Source organism: Gallus gallus, chromosome 2 (genome assembly GCF_016699485.2).
Source record: "Gallus gallus isolate bGalGal1 chromosome 2, bGalGal1.mat.broiler.GRCg7b, whole genome shotgun sequence".
Taxonomy (NCBI): domain Eukaryota; kingdom Metazoa; phylum Chordata; class Aves; order Galliformes; family Phasianidae; genus Gallus; species Gallus gallus.
In genome coordinates this window covers 149,290,173-149,311,436 of record NC_052533.1, presented here as the reverse complement: position 1 = coordinate 149,311,436, position 21,264 = coordinate 149,290,173, and the positions used below count along the sequence as shown (strand labels likewise).

Here is a 21,264-nt window from a genome sequence, read left to right as displayed (position 1 = left end):
GAGATGGGGATGGGATGGGGATGGATAGGATCAATGGGGTGGGATGGGATAGGATGGGATGGGATCAGTGGGGATGGGATGGATGGGATGGGATGGGATCAATGGGATGGGATGGGATGGGATCAATGGGATGGGATGGCTGGGATCAATGGGATGGGATGGATGGGATAGGATGGGATGGCTGGGATCAATGGGATGGGATGGATGGGCTCAATGGGATGGGATGGGATGGGATGGGATGGGATGGGATGGGATGGATGGGATGGGGTGGGATGGGCTGGGGTGGAATGGGATAGGATGGGATGGGATGGGATGGGATGGGATGGGATGGGATGGGATGGGGATGGATGGGATGGGATAGGATGGGATGGATGGGATCAATGTGATGTGGGATGGGATAGGATGGGATGGATGGGATCAATGGGGATGGGATGGCTGGGATCAATAAGATGGGGATGGGATGGGATCAATGGGATGGGATGGGATGGGGTGGGATGGGATGGGATGGCTGGGATCAATGGGATGGCTGGGATCAATGGGATGGGATGGGATGGGCTGGGATGTCTGGGCTCAATGGGATGGGATGGATGGGATAGGATGGGATGGCTGGGATCAATGTGATGGGATGGATGGGATCAATGGGAGGGGATGGATGGGATGGGATGGGATGGGATGGGATGGCTGGGATCAATGGGATGGGATGGATGGGATCAATGGGAGGGGATGGATGGGATGGGATGGGATGGGATGGGATGGGATGGGATGGCTGGGATCAATGGGATGGGATGGATGGGATCAATGGGATGGGATAGGATGGGATGGGATTGTATGGAATCAATGGGATGGTATGGGATAGGATGGGATGGGATAGGATGGGATGGGATCAATGGGATGGGGATGGATGGGATCAATGTGATGGGATGGATGGGATGGATGGGATGGATGGGATGAATGGGATCAATGTGATGGGATGGATGGGCTCAATGGGAGGGGATGGATGGGATGGGATGGGATGGGATGGGATGGGATGGGATGGGATGGGATGGGATGGGATGGGATGGGATAGGATGAAATGGGGTGGGATGGGATGGATGGGATCAATGGGATGGGGATGGATGGCATCTGTGGGATGGGGATGGATGGGATAGGATGGGGATGGGATGGTGATGGATAGGATCAATGGGATGGGATGGGGTGAGATGGGATAGGATGGGATGGGATCAGTGGGGATGGGATGGCTGGGATCAATGGGATGGAATGGATGGGATAGGATGGGCTGGGATGGATGGGATGGCTGGGATCAATGTGATGGGATGGGTGCGCTCAATGGGATGGGATGGGATGGGATGGGATGGCTGGGATCAACGGGATGGCTGGGCTCAGTGGGATGGGATGGGATGGGATCAATGTGATGGGATGGGATGGGATAGGATGGGATGGGATCAATGGGATGGGGATGGATGGGATCAATGTAATGGGATGGGATAAGATGGGATGGATGGGATCAATGGGATGGGATGGCTGGGATCAATGAGATGGGGATCGATGGGATCAATGGGATGGGATGGATGGGATGAATGGGATGGGATAATATGGGATGGATGGGATCAATGGGATGGGATGGCTGGGATCAATGAGATGGGGATCGATGGGATCAATGGGATGGGATGGATGGGATGAATGGGATGGGATGGGATGGGATGGGATGGCTTGGATCAACAGGATGGCTGGGATCGATGGGATGGGATGGGATGGGCTGGGATGGCTGGGCTCAATGGGATGGGATGGATGGGATAGGATGGGCTGGGATGGATGGGATAGGATGGGATGGGATGGATGGGATAGGACGGGATGGCTGGGATCAATGTGATGGGATGGATGGGCTCAATGGGAGGGGATGGATGGGATGGGATCATTGGGATGGGATGGCTGGGATCAATGGGATGGGATGGATGGGATCAGTGGGATGGGATAGAATGGGATGGGATTATATGGGATCAATGGGAGGGGATGGGATAGGATGGGATGGGATAGGATGGGATGGGATCAATGGGATGGGATCCTGGGATCAATGGGATGGGATGGATGGGATGGATGGGATGAATGGGATCAATGTGATGGGATGAATGGGCTCAATGGGATGGGATGGGATGGGATGGGATGGGATGGGATGGGATGGGATGGGATGGGATGGGATGGGATGGCTGGGATCAACGGGATGGCTGGGCTCAATGGGATGGGATGGGATGGGATGGGATGGGATGGGATGGGATGGGATGGGATGGGATGGGATGGGATGGCTGGGATCAACGGGATGGCTGGGCTCAATGGGATGGGATGGGATGGGATGGGATGGGATGGGATCAATGTGATGGGATGGGATAGGATGGGATGGGGTGGGATGGGATGGATGGGATCAACGGGATGGGGATGGATGGCATCTGTGGGATGGGGATGGATGGGATGGGATGGGATGGGATGGCTGGGATCAATGGGATGGGATGGATGGGATGGGATGGCTGGGATGGGATCAGTGGGATGGGATGGCTGGGCTCAATGGGATGGGATGGGATGGGATGGGATGGGATGGGATGGCAGGGATCAACGGGATGGCTGGGCTCAGTGGGATGGGATGGCTGGGATCAATGGGATGGGATAGGATGGGATGGGATGGATGGGATGGGATCAGTGGTATGGGATGGCTGGGCTCAATGGGATGGGATGGGATGGGATGGGGTGGGATGGGATGGGATGGGGTGGGATGGAATAGGATGGGATGGCTGGGATCAATGGGATGGGATGGCTGGGATGGGATCAGTGGGATGGGATGGATGGGATCAATGGGATGGGATAGGATGGGATGAGATGGGATGGGATGGGCTGGGATGGGATGGGATGGGATGTCTGGGCTCAATGGGATGGGATGGATGGGATCAATGGGATGGGATGGATGGGATGGGATGGGATGGGATGGCTGGGATCAATGGGATGGGATCCTGGGATCAATGGGATGGGGATGGATGGCATCTGTGGGATGGGATGGCTGGGTTCAATGGGGTGGGATGGGATGGGATGGGATGGGATGGGATGGGATGGGATGGATGGGATCAATGGGATGGGGATGGATGGGATCAATGGAATGGGATGGGATGGGATGGGATGGGATGGGATGGCTGGGATCAACGGAATGGCTGGGCTCAGTGGGATGGGATGGGATGGGATGGGATCAATGTGATGGGATGGGATAGGATGGGATGGGGTGGGATGGGATGGATGGGATCAATGGGATGGGATGGATGGGCTCAATGGGATGGGATGGGATGGGATGGGATGGCTGGGATCAATGGGATGGGATGGTTGGGATGGGATGGCTGGGATCAATGTGATGGGATGGGGTGGGATGGGATAGGATGGGATGGGATCAGTGGGGATGGGATGGCTGGGATCAATGGGATGGGATGGATGGGATGGGATGGCTGGGATCAATGTGATGGGATGGATGGGCTCGATGGGATGGGATGGGATGGGATGGGATGGAATGGCTGGGATCTATGGGATGGATAGGATGGGATGGGATGGGATGGCTGGGATCAATGTGATGGGGATGGATGGAATGGGGATGGATGGGATCCATGGGATGGGATTGCTGGGATCAATGGGATGGGGATGGATGGGATGGGATGGGATGGGATGGATGGGATCAATGGGATGGGATCCTGGGATCAATGGGATGGGGATGGATGGCATCTGTGGGATGGGGATGGATGGGATCAATGGGATGGGATCAATGGGATGGGATGGGATCAGTGGGATGGGAAGGATGGAATGGGATCAATGTGATGGGGTGGACGGGATGGGGTGGGATGGGATAGGATGGGATGGGGTCAATGGGATGGGAATGGATGGGATCAATGGGGATGGGATGGATGGGATCAATGGGATGGGGATGGATGGGCTCAATGTGATGGGATGGATGGGATGGGATGGGATGGGATGGGATGGGATGGGATGGCTGGGATCAATGTGATGGGATGGATGGGATGGGATGGGATGGGATGGGATGGCTGGGATCAATGGGATGGGGTGGATGGGATGGGATGGGATGGGGATGGCTGGGATCAATGGGATGGGATGGCTGGGATCAATGGGATGGGGATGGATGGGATCAATGGGATGGGATGGGATAGGATGGGATGGGATGGGATGGGATGGGATGGGATCAATGGGGATGGGATGGCTGGGATCAGTGGGATGGGATGGATGGGATCAGTGGGATGGGATGGCTGGGATCAATGGGATGGGATGGATGGGATGGGATGGGATCAGTGGGATGGGATGGATGGAATGGGATCAGTGTGATGGGGTGGACGGGATGGGGTGGGATGGGATAGGATGGGATGGGGTCAATGGGATGGGGATGGATGGGATCAATGGGGATGGGATGGATGGGATCAATGGGATGGGATGGATGGGATGGGATGGCTGGGATCAATGTGATGGGATGGATGGGCTCGATGGGATGGGATGGGATGGGATGGGATGGGATGGAATGGCTGGGATCTATGGGATGGATGGGATGGGATGGGATGGGATGGGATGGGATGGGATGGCTGGGATCAATGTGATGGGGATGGATGGAATGGGGATGGATGGGATCCATGGGATGGGATTGCTGGGATCAATGGGATGGGGATGGATGGGATGGGATGGGATGGATGGGATCAATGGGATGGGATCCTGGGATCAATGGGATGGGGATGGATGGCATCTGTGGGATGGGGATGGATGGGATCAATGGGATGGGATGGATGGGATGAGATGGGATCAGTGGGATGGGAAGGATGGAATGCGATCAATGTGATGGGGTGGACGGGATGGGGTGGGATGGGATAGGATGGGATGGGGTCAATGGGATGGGGATGGATGGGATCAGTGGGGATGGGATGGATGGGATCAATGGGATGGGATTTCTGGGATCAATGGGATGGGATGGATGGGATGGGATGGGATGGATGGGATCAATGGGATGGGATCCTGGGATCAATGGGATGGGGATGGATGGCATCTGTGGGATGGGGATGGATGGGATCAATGGGATGGGATGGATGGGATGGGATGGGATCAGTGGGATGGGATGGATGGAATGGGATCAATGTGATGGGGTGGACGGGATGGGGTGGGATGGGATAGGATGGGATGGGGTCAATGGGATGGGGATGGATGGGCTCGATGGGATGGGATGGGATGGGATGGGGTGGGATGGGATGGGATGGGATGGGATGGCTGGGATCTATGGGATGGATGGGATGGAATAGGATGGGATGGCTGGGATCAGTGTGATGGGGATGGATGGAATGGGGATGGATGAGATCCATGGGATGGGATTGCTGGGATCAATGGGATGGGATGGATGGGATAGGATGGGATGGCTGGGATCAATGGGATGGGATCAATGGGATGGGATGGCTGGGCTCAATGGGATGGGATGGGATGGGATGGGATGGGATGGGATGGGATGGGATGGGATGGGATGGCTGGGATCAATGGGATGGGATGGATGGGGTGGGATGGCTGGGATGGGATCAGTGGGATGGGATGGCTGGGATCAATGGGATGGGATGGGATGGGATGGGGTGGGATGGGATGGGATGTGATGGGATGGGATGGCTGGGATCAATGGGATGGGATGGATGGGGTGGGATGGCTGGGATGGGATCAGTGGGATGGGATGGCTGGGATCAATGGGATGGGATGGATGGGATGGGATGGGATGGCTGGGATGGCGCACGCACCGAGCAGGCGCCGCAGGCTGGGCGTCACGGCGCTGCGTGTGAGCGGCATTGCGGTGCCATCAGGGTGGCACAGCTCCATCCGCCGCAGGTCCACGGTGACGCCGCGGCCGCACAGCACCGCCCGCGCCCGGCGCCCCCCGCGCCGCCACAGCGCCTCCAGCACCGCTCCGTCCTCCGCTCCGTACGGCACCGCTGTGCCCGATGTGTCCCACCGCACCCACACCGCCGCCGCGGCATCGCCCGGCGCTGAGGGGGAACAGGGAGAGCTGTGGGGCACTGCAGGGCACTGCATGGTGTTGCATGGCACGGCGTGGCACTGCATGGCGCTGCATGGCACTGCACGGCACTGCATGGCGCTGCATGGCACTGCACGGCACTGCATGGCGTTGCATGGGACTGCACGGCACTGCATGGCGCTGCATGGCACGGCACAGCACTGCAGGGCACTGCATGGCACTCATTGGGCACGGCGCGGCACTGTATGGTGCTGCATGGCACTGCAGGGCACTGCATGGCGCTGCATGGCACTGCATGGCACTGCATGGTGCTGCATGGCACAGCACGGCACTGCATGGCGTTCCATGGCACTGCACGGCACTGCATGGTGCTGCATGGCACTCATTGGGCACTGCATGGCACTCATTGGGCACAGCACAGCACTGCATGGCACTCATTGGGCACTGCATGGCACTCATTGGGCACTCATTGAGCACTGCACGGCACTGCATGGCACTCATTGGGCACTGCACGGCACTGCATGATGCTCATTGGGCACTGCATGGCACTCATTGGGTACTCATTGGGCACTGCATGGCACTAAAAGGCATTCATTGGGCACTCATTGGGCACTCATTGTGCACTCATTGGGCACTGCATGGCACTGCATGGCACTCATTGGGCACTGCATGGCACTGCATGGCACTCATTGGGCACTCATTGGGCACTCATTGAGCACTGCACAGCACTCATTGGGCACTCATTGGGCACTCATTGAGCACTCATTGGGCACTCATTGGGCACTCATTGAGCACTCATTGGGCACTCATTGGGCACTCATTGGGCACTCATTGAGCACTCATTGGGCACTCATTGGGCACTCATTGAGCACTCATTGGGCACTCATTGGGCACTCATTGAGCACTCATTGGGCACTCATTGGGCACTCATTGGGCACTCATTGAGCACTCATTGGGCACTCATTGGGCACCGCACAGCACTCATTGGGCACTCATTGAGCACTCATTGGGCACTCATTGGGCATTCATTGAGCACTCATTGAGCACTCATTGAGCACTGCATGGCACTCATTGGGCACTGCAGAGCACTCATTGGGCACTGCAGAGCACTCATTGGGCACTCATTGGGCACTCATTGGGCACTCATTGGGCACTGCACAGCACTGCATGGCACTCATTGGGCACTGCACAGCACTCATTGGGCACTCATTGGGCACTCATTGGGCACTCATTGAGCACTCATTGGGCACTCATTGGGCACTCATTGAGCACTCATTGGGCACTCATTGGGCACTGCACAGCACTGCATGCCACTCATTGGGCACTCATTGAGCACTCATTGAGCACTCATTGGGCACTCATTGGGCACACATTGAGCACTGCACAGCACTCATTGGGCACTCATTGAGCACTCATTGGGCACTCATTGGGCACTCATTGGGCACACATTGGGCACTCATTGGGCACTCATTGGGCACTGCACAGCACTGCATGGCACTCATTGAGCACTCATTGGGCACTCATTGGGCACTCATTGAGCACTCATTGGGCACTCATTGGGCACTCATTGGGCACTGCACAGCACTGCATAGCACTGCATGGCACTCATTGAGCACTCACTGAACACTCATTGAGCACTCACCGGGCACTCATTGGGCACTCATTGGGCACTCATTGAGCACTCATTGGGCACTCATTGGGCACTCATTGGGCACTCATTGAGCACTCATTGGGCACTCATTGGGCACTCATTGGGCACTGCACAGCACTGCATGGCACTCATTGGGCACTCATTGGGCACTCATTGGGCACTCATTGAGCACTCATTGGGCTCTCATTGGGCACTCATTGGGCACTCATTGGGCACTCATTGGCAGTCATTGGGCACTCATTGGGCACTCATTGGGCACTCATTGAGCACTCATTGGGCACTCATTGGGCACTCATTGGGCACTCATTGGGCACACATTGGGCACTCATTGAGCACTGCACAGCACTCATTGGGCACTCATTGGGCACTCATTGGGCACTCATTGGCAGTCATTGGGCACTCATTGGGCACTGCACGGCACTGCATGGCACTCATTGAGCACTCATTGGGCACTCATTGAGCACTGCACAGCACTCATTGGGCACTCATTGGGCACTCATTGGGCACTCATTGGGCTCTCATTGGGCACTCATTGGGCACTCATTGGGCACTCATTGAGCACTGCACAGCACTCATTGGGCACTCATTGGGGAATCATTGGGCACTCATTGGCAGTCATTGGGCACTCATTGGGCACTGCACGGCACTGCATGGCACTCATTGAGCACTCATTGGGCACTCATTGAGCACTGCACAGCACTCATTGGGCACTCATTGGGCACTCATTGGCAGTCATTGGGCACTCATTGAGCACTCATTGGGCACTCATTGGGCACTCATTGGGCACTCATTGAGTACTCATTGGGCACTCATTGGGCACTCATTGAGCACTCATTGGCAGTCATTGGGCACTCATTGAGCACTCATTGGGCACTCATTGGGCACTCATTGGGCACTCATTGAGTACTCATTGGGCACTCATTGGGCACTCATTGAGCACTCATTGGGCACTCATTGAGCACTCATTGGGCACTCATTGGGCACTCATTGGGCACTCATTGAGCACTCATTGAGCACTGCATGGCACTCATTGGGCACTGCAGAGCACTCATTGGGCACTGCAGAGCACTGCATGGCACTCATTGGGCACTCATTGGGCACTGCATGGCACTGCATGGCACTCATTGGGCACTCATTGGGCACTGCACAGCACTGCATGGCACTCATTGAGCACTCATTGGGCACTCATTGGGCACTCATTGAGCACTCATTGAGCACTCATTGGGCACTCATTGGGCACTCATTGGGCACTCATTGAGCACTCATTGGGCACTCATTGGGCACTGCAGAGCACTCATTGGGCACTCATTGAGCACTCATTGAGCACTCATTGGGCACCGCACAGCACTCATTGGGCACTCATTGAGCACTCATTGGGCACTCATTGGGCATTCATTGAGCACTCATTGAGCACTCATTGAGCACTGCATGGCACTCATTGGGCACTGCAGAGCACTCATTGGGCACTGCAGAGCACTCATTGGGCACTCATTGGGCACTCATTGGGCACTCATTGGGCACTGCACAGCACTGCATGGCACTCATTGGGCACTGCACAGCACTCATTGGGCACTCATTGGGCACTCATTGGGCACTCATTGAGCACTCATTGGGCACTCATTGGGCACTCATTGAGCACTCATTGGGCACTCATTGGGCACTGCACAGCACTGCATGCCACTCATTGGGCACTCATTGAGCACTCATTGAGCACTCATTGGGCACTCATTGGGCACTCATTGAGCACTGCACAGCACTCATTGGGCACTCATTGGGCACTCATTGGCAGTCATTGGGCACTCATTGAGCACTCATTGGGCACTCATTGGGCACTCATTGGGCACTCATTGAGTACTCATTGGGCACTCATTGGGCACTCATTGAGCACTCATTGGCAGTCATTGGGCACTCATTGAGCACTCATTGGGCACTCATTGGGCACTCATTGGGCACTCATTGAGTACTCATTGGGCACTCATTGGGCACTCATTGAGCACTCATTGGGCACTCATTGAGCACTCATTGGGCACTCATTGGGCACTCACTGGGCACTCATTGAGCACTCATTGAGCACTGCATGGCACTCATTGGGCACTGCAGAGCACTCATTGGGCACTGCAGAGCACTGCATGGCACTCATTGGGCACTCATTGGGCACTGCATGGCACTGCATGGCACTCATTGGGCACTCATTGGGCACTGCACAGCACTGCATGGCACTCATTGAGCACTCATTGGGCACTCATTGGGCACTCATTGAGCACTCATTGTGCACTCATTGGGCACTGCACAGCACTGCATAGCACTGCATGGCACTCATTGAGCACTCACTGAACACTCATTGAGCACTCACCGGGCACTCATTGGGCACTCATTGGGCACTCATTGAGCACTCACCGGGCACTCATTGGGCACTCATTGAGCACTCATTGGGCACTCATTGGGCACTCATTGGGCACTGCACAGCACTGCATGGCACTCATTGGGCACTCATTGGGCACTCATTGAGCACTCATTGTGCACTCATTGAGCACTCATTGGGCACTCATTGAGCACTCATTGGGCACTCATTGGGCACTGCACGGCACTGCATGGCACTCATTGGGCACTCATTGGGCACTCATTGGGCACTCATTGAGCACTCATTGGGCACTCATTGGGCACTGCACAGCACTGCATAGCACTGCATGGCACTCATTGAGCACTCACTGAACACTCATTGAGCACTCACCGGGCACTCATTGGGCACTCATTGGGCACTCATTGAGCACTCATTGGGCTCTCATTGGGCACTGCACAGCACTCATTGGGCACTCATTGGGCACTCATTGGCAGACATTGGGCACTCATTGGGCACTCATTGAGCACTCATTGGGCACTCATTGGGCACTCATTGGGCACTCATTGGGCACTCATTGGGCACTCATTGGGCACTCATTGGGCACTCATTGGCAGTCATTGGGCACTCATTGGGCACTCATTGGGCACTCATTGAGCACTCATTGGGCACTCATTGGGCACTCATTGGGCACTGCACAGCACTCATTGGGCACTCATTGGGCACTCATTGGGCACACATTGGGCACTCATTGGGCACTCATTGGGCACTCATTGGGCACTCATTGGGCACTCATTGGGCACTCATTGGGCACTGCACAGCACTCATTGGGCACTCATTGGCAGTCATTGGGCACTCATTGGGCACTCATTGGGCACTCATTGGGCACTCATTGGGCACTCATTGGGCACACATTGAGCACTGCACAGCACTCATTGGGCACTCATTGGGCACTCATTGGGCACACATTGGGCACACATTGGGCACTCATTGAGCACTGCACAGCACTCATTGGGCACTCATTGGGCACTCATTGGGCACTCATTGGGCACTGCACAGCACTGCATGGCACTCATTGGGCACTCATTGGGCACTCATTGAGCACTCATTGGGCTCTCATTGGGCACTGCACAGCACTGCACAGCACTCATTGGGCACTCATTGGCAGTCATTGGGCACTCATTGGGCACTCATTGGGCACTCATTGAGCACTCATTGGGCACTCATTGGGCACTCATTGGGCACTCATTGGGCACACATTGGGCACTCATTGAGCACTGCACAGCACTCATTGGGCACTCATTGGGCACTCATTGGGCACTCATTGGGCACTCATTGGCAGTCATTGGGCACTCATTGGGCACTGCACGGCACTGCATGGCACTCATTGAGCACTCATTGGGCACTCATTGAGCACTGCACAGCACTCATTGGGCACTCATTGGGCACTCATTGGCAGTCATTGGGCACTCATTGAGCACTCATTGGGCACTCATTGGGCACTCATTGAGCACTCATTGGGCACTCATTGGGCACTCATTGGGCACTCATTGGGCACTCATTGAACACTCATTGGGGACTCATTGGGCACTCATTGGCAGTCATTGGGCACTCATTGAACACTCATTGAGCACTCATTGGGCACTCATTGGCAGTCATTGGGCACTCATTGAGCACTCATTGAGCACTCATTGAGCACTCATTGGGCACTCATTGGGCACTCATTGGGCACTCATTGGGCACTGCACGGCACTCATTGGGCACTCATTGAGCACTCGTTGGGCACTCATTGGGCACTCATTGGCCCTCATTGGGGACTCATTGAGCACTCATTGAGCACTCATTGGGCACTCATTGGGCACTCATTGAGCACTGCACAGCACTGCATGGCACTCATTGGACACTCATTGGGCACTCATTGAGCACTCATTGGCAGTCATTGGGCACTCATTGGGCACTGCACAGCACTCATTGAGCACTCATTGGGCACTCATTGGACACTCATTGGGCACTCATTGAGCACTCATTGGGCACTCATTGGCACTCATTGGGCATTCATTGAGCACTCATTGGGCTCTCATTGGGACTCATTGAGCACTCATTGGGCACTCATTGGGCACTCATTGGGCACTCATTGGGCACTCATTGAGCACTCATTGGGCATTCATTGAGCACTCATTGGGCTCTCATTGGGCACTGCATGGCACCCATTGGGCACTCATTGAGCACTCATTGGCAGTCATTGGGCACTCATTGGGCACTCATTGAGCACTCATTGTGCACTCATTGGGCACTCATTGAGCACTCATTGGGCACTCATTGGGCACTCATTGAGCACTCATTGGCAGTCATTGGGCACTCATTGAGCACTCATTGGGCACTCATTGGGCACTCATTGGGCACTCATTGAGTACTCATTGGGCACTCATTGGGCACTCATTGAGCACTCATTGGGCACTCATTGAGCACTCATTGGGCACTCATTGGGCACTCATTGGGCACTCATTGAGCACTCATTGAGCACTGCATGGCACTCATTGGGCACTGCAGAGCACTCATTGGGCACTGCAGAGCACTGCATGGCACTCATTGGGCACTCATTGGGCACTGCATGGCACTGCATGGCACTCATTGGGCACTCATTGGGCACTGCACAGCACTGCATGGCACTCATTGAGCACTCATTGGGCACTCATTGGGCACTCATTGAGCACTCATTGAGCACTCATTGGGCACTCATTGGGCACTCATTGGGCACTCATTGAGCACTCATTGGGCACTCATTGGGCACTGCAGAGCACTCATTGGGCACTCATTGAGCACTCATTGAGCACTCATTGGGCACCGCACAGCACTCATTGGGCACTCATTGAGCACTCATTGGGCACTCATTGGGCATTCATTGAGCACTCATTGAGCACTCATTGAGCACTGCATGGCACTCATTGGGCACTGCAGAGCACTCATTGGGCACTCATTGGGCACTCATTGGGCACTCATTGAGCACTCATTGGGCACTCATTGGGCACTCATTGGGCACTCATTGGGCACTCATTGGGCACTGCACAGCACTGCATGGCACTCATTGGGCACTGCACAGCACTCATTGGGCACTCATTGGGCACTCATTGGGCACTCATTGAGCACTCATTGGGCACTCATTGGGCACTCATTGAGCACTCATTGGGCACTCATTGGGCACTGCACAGCACTGCATGCCACTCATTGGGCACTCATTGAGCACTCATTGAGCACTGCACAGCACTCATTGGGCACACATTGAGCACTCATTGGGCACTCATTGGGCACTCATTGGGCACTCATTGAGTACTCATTGGGCACTCATTGGGCACTCATTGAGCACTCATTGGCAGTCATTGGGCACTCATTGAGCACTCATTGGGCACTCATTGGGCACTCATTGGGCACTCATTGAGTACTCATTGGGCACTCATTGGGCACTCATTGAGCACTCATTGGGCACTCATTGAGCACTCATTGGGCACTCATTGGGCACTCATTGGGCACTCATTGAGCACTCATTGAGCACTGCATGGCACTCATTGGGCACTGCAGAGCACTCATTGGGCACTGCAGAGCACTGCATGGCACTCATTGGGCACTCATTGGGCACTGCATGGCACTGCATGGCACTCATTGGGCACTCATTGGGCACTGCGCAGCACTGCATGGCACTCATTGAGCACTCATTGGGCACTCATTGGGCACTCATTGAGCACTCATTGTGCACTCATTGGGCACTGCACAGCACTGCATAGCACTGCATGGCACTCATTGAGCACTCACTGAACACTCATTGAGCACTCACCGGGCACTCATTGGGCACTCATTGAGCACTCATTGGGCACTCATTGGGCACTCATTGGGCACTGCACAGCACTGCATGGCACTCATTGGGCACTCATTGGGCACTCATTGAGCACTCATTGTGCACTCATTGAGCACTCATTGGGCACTCATTGAGCACTCATTGGGCACTCATTGGGCACTGCACGGCACTGCATGGCACTCATTGGGCACTCATTGGGCACTCATTGGGCACTCATTGAGCACTCATTGGGCACTCATTGGGCACTGCACAGCACTGCATAGCACTGCATGGCACTCATTGAGCACTCACTGAACACTCATTGAGCACTCACCGGGCACTCATTGGGCACTCATTGGGCACTCATTGAGCACTCATTGGGCTCTCATTGGGCACTGCACAGCACTCATTGGGCACTCATTGGGCACTCATTGGCAGACATTGGGCACTCATTGGGCACTCATTGAGCACTCATTGGGCACTCATTGGGCACTCATTGGGCACTCATTGGGCACACATTGGGCACTCATTGAGCACTGCACAGCACTCATTGGGCACTCATTGGGCACTCATTGGCAGTCATTGGGCACTCATTGGGCACTCATTGGGCACTCATTGAGCACTCATTGGGCACTCATTGGGCACTCATTGGGCACTCATTGGGCACACATTGAGCACTGCACAGCACTCATTGGGCACTCATTGGGCACTCATTGGGCACTCATTGGGCACACATTGGGCACACATTGGGCACTCATTGAGCACTGCACAGCACTCATTGGGCACTCATTGGGCACTCATTGGGCACTCATTGGGCACTGCACAGCACTGCATGGCACTCATTGGGCACTCATTGGGCACTCATTGAGCACTCATTGGGCTCTCATTGGGCACTGCACAGCACTGCACAGCACTCATTGGGCACTCATTGGCAGTCATTGGGCACTCATTGGGCACTCATTGGGCACTCATTGAGCACTCATTGGGCACTCATTGGGCACTCATTGGGCACTCATTGGGCACACATTGGGCACTCATTGAGCACTGCACAGCACTCATTGGGCACTCATTGGGCACTCATTGGGCACTCATTGGGCACTCATTGGCAGTCATTGGGCACTCATTGGGCACTGCACGGCACTGCATGGCACTCATTGAGCACTCATTGGGCACTCATTGAGCACTGCACAGCACTCATTGGGCACTCATTGGGCACTCATTGGCAGTCATTGGGCACTCATTGAGCACTCATTGGGCACTCATTGGGCACTCATTGAGCACTCATTGGGCACTCATTGGGCACTCATTGGGCACTCATTGGGCACTCATTGAACACTCATTGGGGACTCATTGGGCACTCATTGGCAGTCATTGGGCACTCATTGAACACTCATTGAGCACTCATTGGGCACTCATTGGCAGTCATTGGGCACTCATTGAGCACTCATTGAGCACTCATTGGGCACTCATTGGGCACTCATTGGGCACTCATTGGGCACTCATTGGGCACTGCACGGCACTCATTGGGCACTCATTGAGCACTCATTGGGCACTCATTGGGCACTCATTGGCCCTCATTGGGGACTCATTGAGCACTCATTGAGCACTCATTGGGCACTCATTGAGCACTCATTGGCAGTCATTGGGCACTCATTGGACACTCATTGGGCACTCATTGAGCACTCATTGGCAGTCATTGGGCACTCATTGGGCACTCATTGAGCACTCATTGGGCACTCATTGGGCACTCATTGAGCACTCATTGGGCATTCATTGAGCACTCATTGGGCTCTCATTGGGCACTGCATGGCACCCATTGGGCACTCATTGAGCACTCATTGGCAGTCATTGGGCACTCATTGGGCACTCATTGAGCACTCATTGTGCACTCATTGGGCACTCATTGAGCACTCATTGGGCACTCATTGGGGACTCATTGAGCATTCATTGGGCACTCATTGGGCACTCATTGAGCACTCATTGAGCACTCATTGGGCACTCATTGGGCACTCATTGGGCACTCATTGAGCACTCATTGGGCACTCATTGGGCACTCATTGGGCACTCAATGGGCACTCATTGGGCACCCCTTGGACACTGCATGGCACTCATTGGGCACTCATTGGGTACTGCACAGCACTGCATGGCACTCATTGGGCACTCATTGGGCACTCATTGGGCGCTCAATGGGCACTCATTGGGCACTCATTGGGCACTCATTGGGCACTCATTGAGCACTCATTGGGCACACATTGGGCACTCATTGAGCACTGCACAGCACTCATTGGGCACTCATTGGGCACTCATTGGGCACACATTGGGCACTCATTGGGCACTCATTGGGCACTCATTGAGCACTCATTGGGCACTCATTGAGCACTCATTGGGCACTCATTGGGCACTGCACAGCACTCATTGAGCACTCATTGGGCACTCATTGGGCATTCATTGAGCACTCATTGGGCACTCATTGAGCACTCATTGGGCACTCATTGGGCACTCATTGGGCACTCATTGGGCACTCATTGGGCACTCTTTGAGCACTGCACAGCACTGCATGGCACTCATTGGGCACTCATTGGGCACTCATTGGGCACTCATTGAGCACTCATTGGGCACTCATTGGGCACTCATTCAGCACTCATTGTGCACTCGTTGGGCACTCATTGAGCACTCATTGGGCATTCATTGAGCACTGCACAGCACTGCATGGCACTCATTGGGCACTCATTGGGCACTCATTGGGCACTCATTGGGCACTCATTGGGCACTCTTTGAGCACTGCACAGCACTGCATGGCACTCATTGGGCACTCATTGGGCACTCATTGGGCACTCATTGAGCACTCATTGGGCACTCATTGGGCACTCATTGGGCACTCATTGGGCACTCATTGGGCACTCATTGAGCACTCATTGGGCAGTGCATGGCACTCATTGAGCTCTCATTGGGCACTCATTGGGCACTCATTCAGCACTCATTGGGCACTCATTGGGCACTCATTGAGCACTCATTGGGCACTCATTGGGCACTCATTGAGCACTCATTGGGCACTCATTGGGCATTCATTGAGCACTCATTGGGCACTCATTGGGCACTCATTGGGCACTCATTGGGCACTCATTGGGCACTCCACGGCCCCCCATCGCCCCCCTCCCCCCCCCCCCCGCCCTTATCTGCCCCCCCTTTATCCCACCTCACCTCTCACCGCCCCGCCGTCCCCCCTCATCACCCTCAGCGTCTCCCGGAGCTCCCGGACGGCCGCCACGCAAAAATCCCTGAAGCCGCAGACGGTGGCGGTTCGGTCCCGGATCCGTAGCCGTACTGCGTGCCGACGCCTCAACAGCGCCACGCAAACGGACGGCAACGCCGGCAGCGCTCCGTCCCGCACCCGCAGCTCCCGCAGCTCCGCCCCCAGCGCCGAACGCAGCGCCGCCGTCGCCGCCGCGGCGTCGCTCTCCGACGCGGCGAACAACCGCAGCTCCGCCGCGTCCGCCGCCGGCAGCGCGTCCAGCAGGGAGGACTCCAGAGCTGCCAGCCGGGCTGCCTCCTCTTCATCCTCATCCTCATCCTCTTCCTCCTTCCTAGGGCAATGCAAGGCCAGTCTAAGCCGGGCTGCCTCCTCTTCATCCTCCTCTGCCTCCTCTTCCTCCTCTGCAGGGCAATGCAGGGCCAGTCCAAGCTGGGCTGCCTCCTCCTCTTCCTCCTCTTCCTCCTCCATAGAGCGCTGCAGGGCAAGTCTAAGCCGGGCTTCCTCCTCCTCTTCCTCCTCTTCCTCCTCTTCCTCCTCCATAGAGCGCTGCAGGGCAATCAGCAGCTGGGCTTCCTCCTCTTCCTCCTCTGCAGTGCAATGCAGGGTCAGTCCAAGCTGGGCTTCCTCCTCCTCTTCCTCCTCTTCCTCCTCCATAGAGCGCTGCAGGGCCATCAGCAACTGTGCTTTCTCCTCCTCATCTTCCTCTTCCTCCTCCATAGAGCGCTGCAGGGCCATCAGCAACTGTGCTTCCTCCTCCTCTTCCTCTTCCTCCTTCATGGATCGCTGCAGGGCCATCAGCAACTGTGCTTCCTCCTTCTCCTCTTCCTCTTCCTTTTTCTTATCCATCATGGAGCGCTGCAGTGCCATCGCCAGCTGTGCTTCCTCCTCCTCTTCCTCTTCCTCCTTCATAGAGCGCTGCAGCGCCATCGCCAGCTGTGCTTCCTCCTCCTCCTCTTCCTCTTCCTTTTTCTTATCCATCATGGAGCGCTGCAGCGCCATCGCCAGCCGTGCTTCCTCCTCCTCTTCTTCCTCCTCCTTCTCCCTCATGGATCGCTGCAGCGCCATCGCCAGCTGCACTTCCTTCTCCTCTTCCTCCTCTTCCTCCTTCATAGAGCACTGCAGCGCCATCGCCAGCTGTGCTTCCTCCTCCTCTTCTTCCTCCTCCTTCTCCCTCATGGATCGCTGCAGCGCCATCGCCAGCCGTGCTTCCTCCTCCTCTTCTTCCTCCTCCTTCTCCCTCATGGATCGCTGCAGCGCCATCGCCAGCTGCACTTCCTTCTCCTCTTCCTCCTCTTCCTCCTTCATAGAGCGCTGCAGCGCCATCGCCAGCTGTGCTTCCTCCTCCTCTTCCTCTTCCTCTTTCTTCTCCCTTATGGATCGCTGCAGTGCCATCGCCAGCTGTGCTTCCTCCTCCTCTTCCTCCTCCTCCTCTTCCTCCTTCATAGAGCGCTGCAGTGCCATCGCCAGCCGTACTTCCTCCTCCTCTTCCTCCTTCTCCTTCTCCTTTATGGATCTCTGCAGTGTCATCACCAGCCGTACTTCCTCTTCCTCTTCCTCCTTCTCCTTCTCCCTTATGGATCGCTGCAGTGTCATCGCCAGCTGTGCTTCCTCCTCCTCTTCCTCCTCCTCCTCTTCCGCCTTCATAGAGCGCTGCAGTGCCATTGCCAGCCGTACTTCCTCCTCCTCTTCCTCCTTCTCCTTCTCCCTTATGGATCTCTGCAGTGCCATCGCCAGCTGTGCTTCCTCCTCCTCTTCCTCCTTCTCCTTCTCCCTTATGGATCTCTGCAGTGCCATCGCCAGCTGTGCTTCCTCCTCTTCTTCCTCCTCCTCCTCTTCCGCCTTCATAGAGCGCTGCAGTGCCATCGCCAGCTGTGCTTCCTCCTCCTCTTCCTCCTTCTCCTTCTCCCTTATGGATCTCTGCAGTGCCATCGCCAGCTGTGCTTCCTCCTCCTCCTCCTCCTCCTCCTCCTCCTCTGCAGTGCCGGTGCCGCGGTGTGGCACCGTGGATCCGCCGTCACGCAGAGCTGTTGGCAGCGCTGCCGCCTCCTCTGTGGGGCAGAGGGGCAGATGGGGGGCGGGCGGTGGGACCTCAACGTGGGGAGACCCCCCCCCCCCAAAACCTCCCCCCCCGCAGCCCCATTTGAGGATCCCTAACCCCAATTGGGGACCCCCAACCTCATCTGGAACCCCTCAGCCCCATTTACTTTGGGGACACCCACCCCTATATGGGGACCCCCAAACCATCTCACTTCGGGGTTCCCCACCCCCATTTGGAGTCCCCCAACCCCACTCACTTTGAGAACCCTCAACCCCATTTGGGGACCCCCTCCACCTCTATTTGAGACCCCGACCCCATTTGGAGACCTCTGACCCCATTTGGGACACCCCAAACCCATTTGGAGACCTCTGACCCCATTTGGGACACCCTGAAACCATTTGGGGACCCCTGACACCATTTGGGGACCCCCTTTACCCCCATTTGAGACCCTGACCCCATTTGGGACACCCCAAACCCATTTGGGAACCCCCGACCCCATTTGGGGACCCCCTTCACCCCCATTTGGGGACCACCTTCACCCCCATTTGAGACCCTGACCCCATTTGAGACCCCGACCCATTTGGAGACCTCTGACCCCATTTGGGACACCCCAAACCCTTTTGGGGACCCCAGACCCCATTTGCGGACCCCCTTCACCCCCATTTGAGACCTCGACTCCATTTGGAGACCCCTGACCCCATCTGGGACACCCAAACCCTTTTGGGGACCCCTGACCACATTTGGAGACCTCTGACCCCATTTGGGACACCCACCCCCATTTGAAACCCCTGACCCCATTTGGGACACACCAAACCCATTTGGGGACCCCCTCCACCCCCATTTGAGACCCCGACCCCATTTGGAGACCTCTGACCCCATTTGGGACACCCCAAACCCATTTGGGAACCCCCAACCCCATTTGGGGACCCCCTTCACCCCCATTTGGGGACCACCTCCACCCCCATTTGAGACCCCGACCCCATTTGAGATCCCGACCCCATTTGGAGACCTCTGACCCCATTTGGGGACCCCCTCCACCCCCATTTGGGGACCCCCTCCGCTTCCATTTGAGACCCCGACCCCATTTGGGGCCTCCCAACCCCATTTAGAGACCTCTGACCCCATTTGGGACACCCCAAACCCATTTGGGGACCACTTCCACCCCCATTTGGGGACGACCTCCACCCCCATTTGAGACCCCGTCCCCATTTGAGACCCCGACCCCATTTGGAGACCTCTGACCCCGTTTGGGACACCCCAAACCCGTTTGGAGACCTCTGACCCCATTTGGGGCCCCCCGACCCCATTTGCAGACCCCCTCCACCTTCATTTGAGACCCCGACCCCATTTGGAGACCTCTGACCCCGTTTGGGACACCCCAAACCCATTTGGGAACCCCCGACCCCATTTGGGGACCTCCTTCACCCCCATTTGGGGACCCCCTCCGTATCCATTTGAGACCCCAACCCCATTTGAGACCCCGACCCCATTTGGAGACCTCTGACCCCGTTTGGGACACCCCAAACCCATTTGGGGACCCCTGACCCCATTTGGGACCCCCTTCACTCCCATTTGAGACCCCAACCCCATTTGGAGACCCCTGACCCCATCTGGGACACCCCAACCCCATTTGGGGACCCCCTTCACTCCCATTTGGGGACCCCCTCCGCATCCATTTGAGACCCCCGACCCCATTTGAGACCCTGACCCCATTTGGAGACCTCTGACCCCGTTTGGGGCCCCCCGACCCCATTTGGGGACCCCCTTCACCCCCATTTGAGACCCCAACCCTATTTGGGGCCCCCCGACCCCATTTGCAGACCCCCTCCACCTTCATTTGAGACCCCGACCCCATTTGGAGACCTCTGACCCCATTTGGGACACCCCAAACCCATTTGGGGACCCCCGACCCCATTTGGGACCCCCTTCACCCCCATTTGAGACCCCGACCCCATTTGGAGCCCCCACCATATCCATTTGAGACCCCGACCCCATTTGAGACCCCGACCCCATTTGGAGACCTCTGACCCCATTTGCGGATCCCCTTCACCCCCATTTGAGACCCCGACCCCATTCGGGGCCCCCCGACCCCATTTGGGGACCCCCTTCACCCCCATTTGAGACCCC

At 56.1% G+C, this 21,264-nt stretch overlaps 2 protein-coding genes across 2 annotated transcripts in view; one reads left to right on the top strand and one right to left on the bottom strand.

Annotated features, from left to right (window-relative positions):
• Positions 1-19,071, bottom strand: part of LOC112530987 (trichohyalin-like) — a 47,861-nt gene extending 28,790 nt beyond the window's left edge. The window contains exons 1-2 of the mRNA XM_040696024.2: positions 17,048-19,071; positions 5,793-6,038 (exon numbers count right to left, since the gene is read on the bottom strand). Of these exons, the coding sequence (XP_040551958.1) occupies positions 5,793-6,038; positions 17,048-19,028 (2,227 nt within the window). The 5' untranslated portion in view covers positions 19,029-19,071. The remainder of the gene's footprint in view (positions 1-5,792; positions 6,039-17,047) is intronic.
• A 95-nt stretch (positions 19,072-19,166) lies between these two features.
• Positions 19,167-21,264, top strand: part of LOC107050955 (plectin-like) — a 43,651-nt gene continuing 41,553 nt past the window's right edge. The window contains 1 exon segment of the mRNA XM_040696023.2: positions 19,167-19,173. Coding sequence (XP_040551957.2) covers positions 19,167-19,173 — 7 coding nt within the window.